Below are 12,303 nucleotides of genomic sequence, written 5' to 3' on the forward strand. Positions count from 1 at the left end.
ACAGCGACAAAAAAAAAAGAAACTGCAGAAGCTGGTGACTGAGTTTGGTAAAGTGTGTGAAAGAAGAAAGTTAAGAGTAAATGTGAATAAGAGCAAGGTAATTAGGTACGGTAGGGTTGAGGGTCAAGTCAATTGGGAGGTAAGTTTGAATGGAGAAAAACTGGAGGAAGTAAAGTGTTCTAGATATCTGGGAGTGGATCTGGCAGTGGATGGAACCATGGAAGCGGAAGTGGATCATAGGGTGGGGGAGGGGGCGAAAATCCTGGGAGCCTTGAAGAATGTGTGGAAGTCGAGAACATTATCTCGGAAAGCAAAAATGGCTATGTTTGAAGGAGTAGTGGTTCCAACAATGTTGTATGGTTGCGAGGCGTGGGCTATGGATAGAGTTGTGCGCAGGAGGATGGATGTGCTGGAAATGAGATGTTTGAGGACAATGTGTGGTGTGAGGTGGTTTGATCGAGTGAGTAACGTAAGGGTACGAGAGATGTGTGGAAATAAAAAGAGCGTGGTTGAGAGAGCAGAAGAGGGTGTTTTGAAGTGGTTTGGGCACATGGAGAGGATGAGTGAGGAAAGATTGACCAAGAGGATATATGTGTCGGAGGTGGAGGGGGCAAGGAGAAGAGGGAGACCAAATTGGAGGTGGAAAGATGGAGTGAAAAAGATTTTGTGTGATCGGGGCCTGAACGTGCAGGAGGGTGAAAGGAGGGCAAGGAATAGAGTGAATTGGATCGATGTGGTATACCGGGGTTGACGTGCTGTCAGTGGATTGAATCAAGGCATGTGAAGCGTCTGGGGTAAACCATGGAAAGCTGTGTAGGTATGTATATTTGCGTGTGTGGACGTATGTATATACGTGTGTATGGGGGGGGGTTGGGCCATTTCTTTCGTCTGTTTCCTTGCGCTACCTCGCAAACGCGGGAGACAGCGACAAAGTATAAAAAAAAAAAAAAAATTATATATATATATATATGTGAGGAAGTACCAGGAGAGACTGAGTACAGAATGGAAAAAGGTGAGAACAATGGTAGTAAGGGGAGTGGGGGAGGAATGGGATGTATTTAGGGAATCAGTGATCGATTGCGCAAAAGATGCTTGTGGCATGAGAAGAGTGGGAGGTGGGTTGATTAGAAAGGGTAGTGAGTGGTGGGATGAAGAAGTAAGAGTATTAGTGAAAGAGAAGAGAGAGGCATTTGGACGATTTTTGCAGGGAAAAAATGCAATTGAGTGGGAGATGTATAAAAGAAAGAGACAGGAGGTCAAGAGAAAGGTGCAAGAGGTGAAAAAAAGGGCAAATGAGAGTTGGGGTGAGAGAGTATCATTAAATTTTAGGGAGAATAAAAAGATGTTCTGGAAGGAGGTAAATAAAGTGCGTAAGACAAGGGAGCAAATGGGAACTTCAGTGAAGGGCGCAAATGGGGAGGTGATAGCAAGTAGTGGTGATGTGAGAAGGAGATGGAGTGAGTATTTTGAAGGTTTGTTGAATGTGTTTGATGATAGAGTGGCAGATATAGGGTGTTTTGGTCGAGGTGGTGTGCAAAGTGAGAGGGTTAGGGAAAATGATTTGGTAAACAGAGAAGAGGTAGTGAAAGCTTTGCGGAAGATGAAAGCCGGCAAGGCAGCAGGTTTGGATGGTATTGCAGTGGAATTTATTAAAAAAGGGGGTGACTGTATTGTTGACTGGTTGGTAAGGTTATTTAATGTATGTATGACTCATGGTGAGGTGCCTGAGGATTGGCGGAATGCGTGCATAGTGCCATTGTACAAAGGCAAAGGGGATAAGAGTGAGTGCTCAAATTACAGAGGTATAAGTTTGTTGAGTATTCCTGGTAAATTATATGGGAGGGTATTGATTGAGAGGGTGAAGGCACGTACAGAGCATCAGATTGGGGAAGAGCAGTGTGGTTTCAGAAGTGGTAGAGGATGTGTGGATCAGGTGTTTGCTTTGAAGAATGTATATGAGAAATACTTAGAAAAGCAAATGGATTTGTATGTAGCATTTATGGATCTGGAGAAGGCATATGATAGAGTTGATAGAGATGCTCTGTGGAAGGTATTAAGAATATATGGTGTGGGAGGAAAGTTGTTAGAAGCAGTGAAAAGTTTTTATCGAGGATGTAAGGCATGTGTACGTGTAGGAAGAGAGGAAAGTGATTGGTTCTCAGTGAATGTAGGTTTGCGGCAGGGGTGTGTGATGTCTCCATGGTTTAATTTGTTTATGGATGGGGTTGTTAGGGAGGTAAATGCAAGAGTTTTGGAAAGAGGGGCAAGTATGAAGTCTGTTGGGGATGAGAGAGCTTGGGAAGTGAATCAGTTGTTGTTCGCTGATGATACAGCGCTGGTGGCTGATTCATGTGAGAAACTGCAGAAGCTGGTGACTGAGTTTGGTAAAGTGTATGGAAGAAGAAAGTTAAGAGTAAATGTGAATAAGAGCAAGATTGTTAGGTACAGTAGGGTTGAGGGTCAAGTCAATTGGGAGGTGAGTTTGAATGGAGAAAAACTGGAGGAAGTGAAGTGTTTTAGATATCTGGGAGTGGATCTGGCAGCGGATGGAACCATGGAAGCGGAAGTGGATCATAGGGTGGGGGAGGGGGCGAAAATTCTGGGGGCCTTGAAGAATGTGTGGAAGTCGAGAACATTATCTCGGAAAGCAAAAATGGGTATGTTTGAAGGAATAGTGGTTCCAACAATGTTGTATGGTTGCGAGGCGTGGGCTATGGATAGAGTTGTGCGCAGGAGGATGGATGTGCTGGAAATGAGATGTTTGAGGACAATGTGTGGTGTGAGGTGGTTTGATCGAGTGAGTAACGTAAGGGTAAGAGAGATGTGTGGAAATAAAAAGAGCGTGGTTGAGAGAGCAGAAGAGGGTGTTTTGAAGTGGTTTGGGCACATGGAGAGAATGAGTGAGGAAAGATTGACCAAGAGGATATATGTGTCGGAGGTGGAGGGAACGAGGAGAAGAGGGAGACCAAATTGGAGGTGGAAAGATGGAGTGAAAAAGATTTTGTGTGATCGGGGCCTGAACATGCAGGAGGGTGAAAGGAGGGCAAGGAATAGAGTGAATTGGAGCGATGTGGTATATCGGGGTTGACGTGCTGTCAGTGGATTGAATCAAGGCATGTGAAGCGTCTGGGGTAAACCATGGAAAGCTGTGTAGGTATGTATATTTGCGTGTGTGGACGTATGTATATACATGTGTATGGGGGGGGTTGGGCCATTTCTTTCGTCTGTTTCCTTGCGCTACCTCGCAAACGCGGGAGACAGCGACAAAGTAAAATAAAAAAAATATATATATATATATATATATATATATATATAATATATATATATATATATATATATATATATATATATATATATATATATATGTAGGTATTCAGAATATATGGTGTGGCAGGCAAGTTGCTGGAAGCAATGAAAAGTTTTCATCAAGGATGCAAGGCACATGTATAAGCAGGAAGAGAGGAAAGTGATTGGTTCCCAGTGAATGTCAGTTTGTGGCAGGGGTGTGTTATTTCTCCATGGTTATTTTTGTTTATGGATGGGGTTGTTAGGGAGGTGAATGCGAGAGTTTTGGAGAGTGGGGCAAGTATGCAGTCCGTTGGGGATGACAGGGCTTGGGAAGTGAGTCAGTTGTTGTTCGCTGATGATACAGCACTGGTCGCTGATTCAGATGAGAAACTGAAGAAGTTGGTGACTGAGTTTGGTAAAGTGTGTGAAAGAAGAACACTGAGAGTAAATGTGAACAAGAGGAAGGTTATTAGGTCCAGTAGGGTTGAGGGACGAGTCAGTTGGGAGGTAAGTTTGAATGGAGAAAAACTGGAGGGAGTGAAGTGCTTTAGATATCTGGGAGTGGATTTAACAGCAGATGGAACCATGGAAGCAGAAGTGAGTCACGGAGTGGGGGCAAAGATTCTGGGAGCACTGAAGAGTGTGTGGAAGGTGAGAACATTATCTCGGAAAGCAAAAATGGGTATGTTTGAAGGAATAGTGGTTCCAACAATGTTATATGGTTGCGAGGCATGGGCTATAGATAGGGTTGTACAGAGGAGGGTGGATGTGTTGGAAATGAGATGTTTTAGGACTGTATGTGGTGTGAGACATTTTGATCGAGTAAGTAATGAAAGGGTAAAAGAGATGTGTGGAAATAAAAGAAGTGTGGTTGAAAAAAGCAGAAGAAAATGTGTTGAAATGGTTAGGACATATGGAGAGAATGAGTGAGGAAAGATTGATAAAGAGGATAGATGTGTCAGCGGTGGAAGGAAGAAGGAAAAGCCTGACTAAACTGGAGGTGGAAGGATGGAGTGAAAAAGATTTTGAGTGATCAGGGCTTGAACATACAGGAGGGTGAGAGGTGTGCAAGCAATACAGTGAATTGGAACGATGTGGTATAGAACACTGTTGGAACCACTGTGCCATCAAACATATTGATTTTTGCTCTCCGAGATAATGTTTTTGCCTTCCACACATTTTTCAATGCTCTCAGAACCTTCGCACCCTCCCCCACCTTGTGGCTCCCTTCTCCTGATATCACTGTACCTGACTTTACAGATATAATTGTTCTCTGGATTCTCCAGATATCACTCTATACTAAGCTATCCAGATCTCTGTGTGCACTAAATTCTCCAGATATCACTCTACAGATATTACTATATACTAGAATTTCCGGATATCAGAGTACACTAAATCATCCAGGTATTCTACTGTATATGACTCTGTGTATTACTGCACTGGAGACATTTTTTCGTTCTTTTGTGTCTATTTGAATATTCGCTTATTTTTGTATTTTATTGTAAATAATCTCTTACAGACCAAGTTAATTCATAGGTAGAATAGCTTGAATGATAAGCATATGATGTGCAATTCATTTCATAATTTTCAATATTGTTATAAGTATACAGGTATATTAGTATTTGCTAGTATTGGATAATTTTTCTTTGGTTAAGAGAGATATATAATACATTATGTGTAATCCTAATAGGGATATGGTGATATGCGTTATATTGCTGCACAAGGTCCCAAGGATGTAAAAGTACCTACTATTGCTGACTTCTGGAGGATGATTATTGAACAGGATATCAGTGTCATCATCATGGTTGCAAACTTCGTCGAGGGAGGCAAGGTGAGCTGCTGTTTCCTGGATGAAAGCTTTCCTAATTTTGTTACAGAGTAAATAATCTAAGCAAGCAAAAATGATAGCTTTGTTAAGATGATTTTGATATCTTCTACTATTATTATTACTATCGTTATGAACTTAGTCGCTGTCTCCTGCATTAGTGAGGTAGCACAAGGAAACAGATGAAAGAATGGCCCAACCTACCCACATACACATGTATATACATAAATGGCCACACACGCACATATACGTACCTATACATTTCAATGTATACATACATATACATACGCAACCACATACATATATACACATGTACACTTGCTGCCTTCATCCATTTCCATCGCCACCCTTCCACACATTAAATGGCACCTCCCTCCCCCCATGCGTGCGAGAGGTAGCACTAGGAAAAGACAACAAAGGCCACATTTATTCATACTCAGTCTGTAGCTGTCATGTGTAATGCACCAAAACTGCAGCTCCCTTTCCACATCCAGGCCCCACAAAACTTTCCATGGTTTACCCCAGACACTTCACATGCCCTGGTTCAATCCATTGACAGCACGTCGACACCGGTATATCACATAATTCCAATTCACTCTATTCCATGTACATCTTTCACCCTCCTATATGTTGAGGCCCCGATCTCTCAAAATCTTTTTCACTCCATCCTTCCACCTCGGATTTGGTCTCCCACTTCTCATTCCCTCCACCTCTGACACATATATCCTCTTTGTCAATCTTTCCTTACTCATTCTATCCATGCGACCAAAACATTTCAATACACCCTCTTCTGCTCTCACCAGCACACTCTTTTTATTACCACACATCTCTTACCCTTTCATCACTTACTCAGTCAAGCCACCTAACACCACATATTGTCCTCAAACATCTCATTTCCAACACATCCACCCTCCTCCACACAACCCTCTCTATAGCCCATGCCTCACAACCATATAACATTGTTGGAACGATTATTCCTTCAAACATACCCATTTTTGGTCTCTCAGATAATGTTCTCACCTTTCACACAGTCTTCAATGCTCCCAGAACCTTTGCCCCCTCTCCCACCCTATGACTCACTTCTGCTGCCATGGTTCCATCTGCTGCAAAGTCCGCTCCCAGATATCTAAAACACCTCACTTCCTCCAGTTTTTCTGCCTTCAAACTTACCTCCCAGTTAACTTGTCCCTCAATGCTACTGAACCTAATAACCTTGCTCTTTTTCATGTTTACTCTCAACTTTCTTCTTTCACATCCTTTACCAAACTCAGTCATCAACTACTGCTGTTTCTTTACCTGAATCAGCGACCAGCGCTGTATCATCAGCGAACAACAACTGACTCACTTCCCAAGCCCTCTCATCCCCAACAGATTACATACTTGCCCCTCTCTCCAAATCTCTTGCATTCACCTCCCTAACAACCCATCCATAAACAGATTAAACAACCATGAAGACATCACGCACTCCTGCCACAAATCAACATAACCTTAGATTTCACTCCTGTAGAAATGTATGTGTATGAAATGACTGAAAACCTCTATGCACTTAATCCACCTTCTGTGAACAAGAGCATGGTCAATACATTACAGTGGTAATGTTTGTATTTTCATTAAGAATGCTGTAACATGATGCATATGAATCTATCTTTTGACACTTATTTTCTCCGATGACGTGTTGATCTGGTTATGAGAACTGAAAAAGAGAGCATATATGAGATTAGGAGACAGAACTTTGATGAAGTTTAGAGAGATTAGTAGGTGTTTTAGAAGTTGGTGAAAAGTGTGCAATGAAAAACAGGATAAATGGGGATAACAGCATGAATAGCGAATGAGAGTGTGGTAAAAGATCAATAACATTTGAAGGAGAAGGCTGGAGTGTTTTGAAGGACTCTTGAATCCATTAGATGATAAGGAAGTGCTTGGGTGTATTTGGGACATGGTGAAATACAAAGGCAAATGGCACTGTTAAAAGTGCCATATGGTAAAGCAGTGAGAAATGATGGTACTGCAGTTGAGTTCCACAAGAATGGGATAACTGTGAGGATTGGTTAGTCAGGCTGTTTGACATGCGTATGACCCAAGGTAAAGTACCTAAAGATTAGTGGAGTGCATAAATAGCATCTTTTTTAATGGAAAGGAGGAAAATAAATGATAAGATTTACAGTTATGTGTTAAGAATGAATAAAGAAACTCTGACTAGGAGAATATGTGCATCAGAAGTGGAGGGAACATGGGAAGGGGGAGACTAAGTAGGAAATGGAAGGATAGATAAAAAGACATTTGGCGTTGTGGGGGCCTGAACATGCAGGAGGGCAAGAGGCATGCGATTGGTAATAGAAAGAATTGGATATGTGGTATCTATGGACTTGGAGAAGGCATGTGTTAGCATTGACAAGGATGTCATATAGAAAGTACTTCAGATAGATTGGATAAATGGAAGGTTGATAAAGGATCCCTTGCGGAAAGTGCCATGGATATGTTGAGTAAATGGAAGGTCAGTGAATGCAGTGAGGATATTGCTCCCAAATACATAATAGATGGGTTGTTGACTCTTTGTAACATTTAAAACAAGGGATGATAATCTTTGCTTTCTTTGACATCTGACTTGTTGGGGCAGACTTGCCTCAGAAGTGATCACTAGCTCTTTGGACAGCCCAAAAGGTAACTGACAAATTTAGCAATCTCTTAAACCAGTGGAAGTCACTACTAATTTCCTCTGATGATTAAGTGATGACCTTGGTATGAGATACATGAAGCCAGGCTTAGTCCTTTCCTATAGACTGTCAAACCTTGAAATCCCAAAAGCCATTTGTTAGAGAAGTGGAAAGATTCTACAATATCAATCTATTCAACTTTGCATTGATTACAGAAACGCCTATATCTGTATGAAGGAACTGAAAGTACTGTATGTCTTAAAAAAGTTGCTTCAAAGGAAGGTATTTGAACACTTCTGTTTTTCTTTATCAGCTAGTTCACAGAATGGGTTTGATTTTGGTAATATATCACTTTAAGAGCAGCAGGTTTGGATGGTATTGCAGTGGAATTTATTAAAAAAGGGGGTGACTGTATTGTTGACTGGTTGGTAAGGTTATTTAATGTATGTATGACTCATGGTGAGGTGCCTGAGGATTGGCGGAATGCGTGCATAGTGCCATTGTACAAAGGCAAAGGGGATAAGAGTGAGTGCTCAAATTACAGAGGTATAAGTTTGTTGAGTATTCCTGGTAAATTATATGGGAGGGTATTGATTGAGAGGGTGAAGGCATGTACAGAGCATCAGATTGGGGAAGAGCAGTGTGGTTTCAGAAGTGGTAGAGGATGTGTGGATCAGGTGTTTGCTTTGAAGAATGTATGTGAGAAATACTTAGAAAAGCAAATGGATTTGTATGTAGCATTTATGGATCTGGAGAAGGCATATGATAGAGTTGATAGAGATGCTCTGTGGAAGGTATTAAGAATATATGGTGTGGGAGGAAAGTTGTTAGAAGCAGTGAAAAGTTTTTATCGAGGATGTAAGGCATGTGTACGTGTAGGAAGAGAGGAAAGTGATTGGTTCTCAGTGAATGTAGGTTTGCGGCAGGGGTGTGTGATGTCTCCATGGTTGTTTAATTTGTTTATGGATGGGGTTGTTAGGGAGGTGAATGCAAGAGTTTTGGAAAGAGGGGCAAGTATGAAGTCTGTTGGGGATGAGAGAGCTTGTGAAGTGAGTCAGTTGTTGTTCGCTGATGATACAGCGCTGGTGGCTGATTCATGTGAGAAACTGCAGAAGCTGGTGACTGAGTTTGGTAAAGTGTGTGGAAGAAGAAAGTTAAGAGTAAATGTGAATAAGAGCAAGGTTATTAGGTACAGTAGGGTTGAGGGTCAAGTCAATTGGGAGGTGAGTTTGAATGGAGAAAAACTGGAGGAAGTGAAGTGTTTTAGATATCTGGGAGTGGATCTGGCAGCGGATGGAACCATGGAAGCGGAAGTGGATCATAGGGTGGGGGAGGGGGCGAAAATTCTGGGGGCCTTGAAGAATGTGTGGAAGTCGAGAACATTATTTCAGAAAGCAAAAATGGGTATGTTTGAAGGAATAGTGGTTCCAACAATGTTGTATGGTTGCGAGGCGTGGGCTATGGATAGAGTTGTGCGCAGGAGGATGGATGTGCTGGAAATGAGATGTTTGAGGACAATGTGTGGTGTGAGGTGGTTTGATCGAGTGAGTAACGTAAGGGTAAGAGAGATGTGTGGAAATAAAAAGAGCGTGGTTGAGAGAGCAGAAGAGGGTGTTTTGAAGTGGTTTGGGCACATGGAGAGAATGAGTGAGGAAAGATTGACCAAGAGGATATATGTGTCGGAGGTGGAGGGAACGAGGAGAAGAGGGAGACCAAATTGGAGGTGGAAAGATGGAGTGAAAAAGATTTTGTGTGATCGGGGCCTGAACATGCAGGAGGGTGAAAGGAGGGCAAGGAATAGAGTGAATTGGAGCGATGTGGTATACCGGGGTTGACGTGCTGTCAGTGGTTTGAATCAAGGCATGTGAAGCGTCTGGGGTAAACCATGGAAAGCTGTGTAGGTATGTATATTTACGTGTGTGGACGTATGTATATACATGTGTATGGGGGGGGTTGGGCCATTTCTTTCATCTGTTTCCTTGCGCTACCTCGCAAACGCGGGAGACAGCGACAAAGTATAATAAAAGAAAAAAATAATCACTTTAAGGAGTCCAGAAAACCATAGTAGTTACTTTATCTGTCCGTCTATCTCTGATGCACGTTCTTTTTAGGAAATCCTTCAAGGGAATGGCCAAGGCAAAAAGTCTTCATAATATTTGAACTCCAGTGCCACTTCTTAGCCTATAATGTCTCACCCTTAACAGGCAACTGACAGAGGACGACTTTAGTGCAGTGTTTTCAGAGTCTCAACCTAATTTTCTTACCAACTACTACTTCCTAATATGTCTTCCTGATATTCCTGCATAATGTTACAACCTACTATTTCTATCTAATTTTTGTACCTAAATCTCCTGTCTAACATGCCAACCAACTTCATATGTCTATTGCTCCTATTGTTGCCAAATGTAGGGCTAGCGCCGAGTGCCTACCACAGGAAAATCTAGAGTTGCAAAGAATGAGTTGTGTGAGTTAGATTTTGTCAAGTGCTATTTGTGTAAAGGAGAGATTGTATGTTTTTGAATGGAATATCAGCAGTCCACATGTGGGTGAGGGAGAATGAAAAGACTGCAGTGCAGTTCATTCTTTGTAATTCAAGATTTTCCTGGGATGAGCACTATGCACTAGCCCTGTCTTTTGGCAAAATGGTAGGAGCAGTAGATATAAGTAGTTGGTGAGAGCATTTAGGCTGAAGCATTAGGTAGAAGTAGTGGGTAGGAAAATTAAACAGGAGAGGTAGTAGTATTCAGTAGCAGCACTGCAAACACTGCACTAGAGTTGCCCTCTGCCAGTAGCCTGTTAAAGGTGAGATATAAGGCTAGGAGCAGCACTGGAGTTTGCTAGTTATGGAGACTTTATTAATAAAGGTGTGGTTAGCCCCTTGAGGGAGTTTCAGTAGCAAACAGGCATCAGAGATGTAGATAGATAGATAGATAGATTGAAAGAGGCTTCTGTCATGAAATTTAAGTAAGTATGCAAGTAGGAAGAGAAGAGGGCAAGTGGTTCCAGGTGAAAGTGGATTTACGGCAAGGGTGTGTGATATCACCATGGCTGTTTAATCTGCTTATGGATGGAGTAGTGAAGGAGTGAGACGCAAGGGTCTTGGAGTGAGGTGTTGGTTTGCAATCTGTTGGGAGTTGGAGGGAATGGGAAAAGTCACTTGGTGTTTGATGGTGACACAGCTTTGGAGGCAGATTTAGTAAGAAACTGAAGGTGCTAGTGTCTGAGCCTGGATGAGTGTGAGAGAAAAAAGTTTAATACATGAGTCAGAATAGAGATGGCGTGTTTCAACAGAGTTAGTGTTTCAGATACTGTACCTACAAGAAAACCACAGAAAAGTCACTGTGCATGACAGCTAGAGAGTTGATGTAAGGAAATGAGGCCAGTCTTTGTTTATTCCTTGTGTTATGTCACTATGCAGAAAATGGCAAACATGCATGAAAGAATATATATCCCTTGAGATAGGGGAGAAAAGGTACTGCCCATGTATGTTCTGTGTGTCACAGAAGGTGACTAAGAGAAGCTGGAGTGGGAACTAGAAATCCTCCCCTCCTGCATTACTTTCCAGAAGTAGGAACAGAGGAAAGACCTAGGCCAGGGTTTTTTCCTCTGTGGCTGTCATCTGCTGTGGATGCTACCTTGCTTCTGTGGGAAATAATGAGCATGTATGAAAGAAAGAAAAAGAATGCTGTATGTGTATATTTTTGTTTTCGTTTATATTTACCATTTTCCATGTGAATGAAGTAGCATCAAGTACAGGTGAACAAACCTTTGAGGAAAAAATTCTCCCTTGGGTCCTTCCTACATTCTTCCTTTAGATAGTAATATGGGTAAGATATACATCCCCTATTCCTGCCCCCTCTTCAGGGGCATCAAGAGTCAACATAGACCATAGGGCAGACACACAAGCACACATGCACTTGATGTTATTGGGGTTGTAGAAACGAAGCGTACTAAAGAGATAAGTTCTCACCTTTTCTGTTCAGAGGACTACTGGATAGTAAGGCGACAAGAAGAAGACAAAGGAGAAGGAGGAGGTTTAGCTCTCTTGATAAGAGACAACCTTAAGTTTTTGGAAACATTGGTGGATGGCACATTCAAGCAATACATGATGGGAAGGGTAACTTAAGGAAAGAAGTGCATAGTAGTGTTGATAATACATAATCCTCCAAAGAATTTAACAAACCAGAACAGATATAATACCATGACAACAATGAAGGATGAGTTAGGATGATACATGAAGCAAGTAAAACATGCACTTGTAAGTGAAGGTAAAGTATTGATAATGATGGCAGGATTTGGATTCTCGTGTTAACAAGGGATTATGGAAATACAAGTTAGTAATGTGTACAGGAAAATTTTCTGTATCAGAATGTCATTGAGCAAACTAGGATGAGAGGGAATGATTTACCCTTCTTACTGGATCTTCTCTTCACACAAACTAACATAGTTATTGAATATATTATGTATGTTACACCACTAGGAAAAATTGATCGAGTAATGCTTAAGTTTGATTGTGTTGTATATGAAGAAAGTTTT

At 41.7% G+C, this 12,303-nt stretch overlaps 1 protein-coding gene across 1 annotated transcript in view; it reads left to right on the forward strand.

Annotated features, from left to right (window-relative positions):
• Nucleotides 1–12,303, forward strand: part of LOC139764653 (receptor-type tyrosine-protein phosphatase mu-like) — a 298,336-nt gene that overhangs the window by 220,217 nt on the left and 65,816 nt on the right. Inside the window, exon 25 of the mRNA XM_071691513.1 lies at nt 4,979–5,119. Within this exon, the coding sequence (XP_071547614.1) occupies nt 4,979–5,119 (141 nt within the window). The remainder of the gene's footprint in view (nt 1–4,978; nt 5,120–12,303) is intronic.

This window comes from Panulirus ornatus, chromosome 50 (assembly GCF_036320965.1).
Source record: "Panulirus ornatus isolate Po-2019 chromosome 50, ASM3632096v1, whole genome shotgun sequence".
Taxonomy (NCBI): Eukaryota; Metazoa; Arthropoda; class Malacostraca; order Decapoda; family Palinuridae; genus Panulirus; species Panulirus ornatus.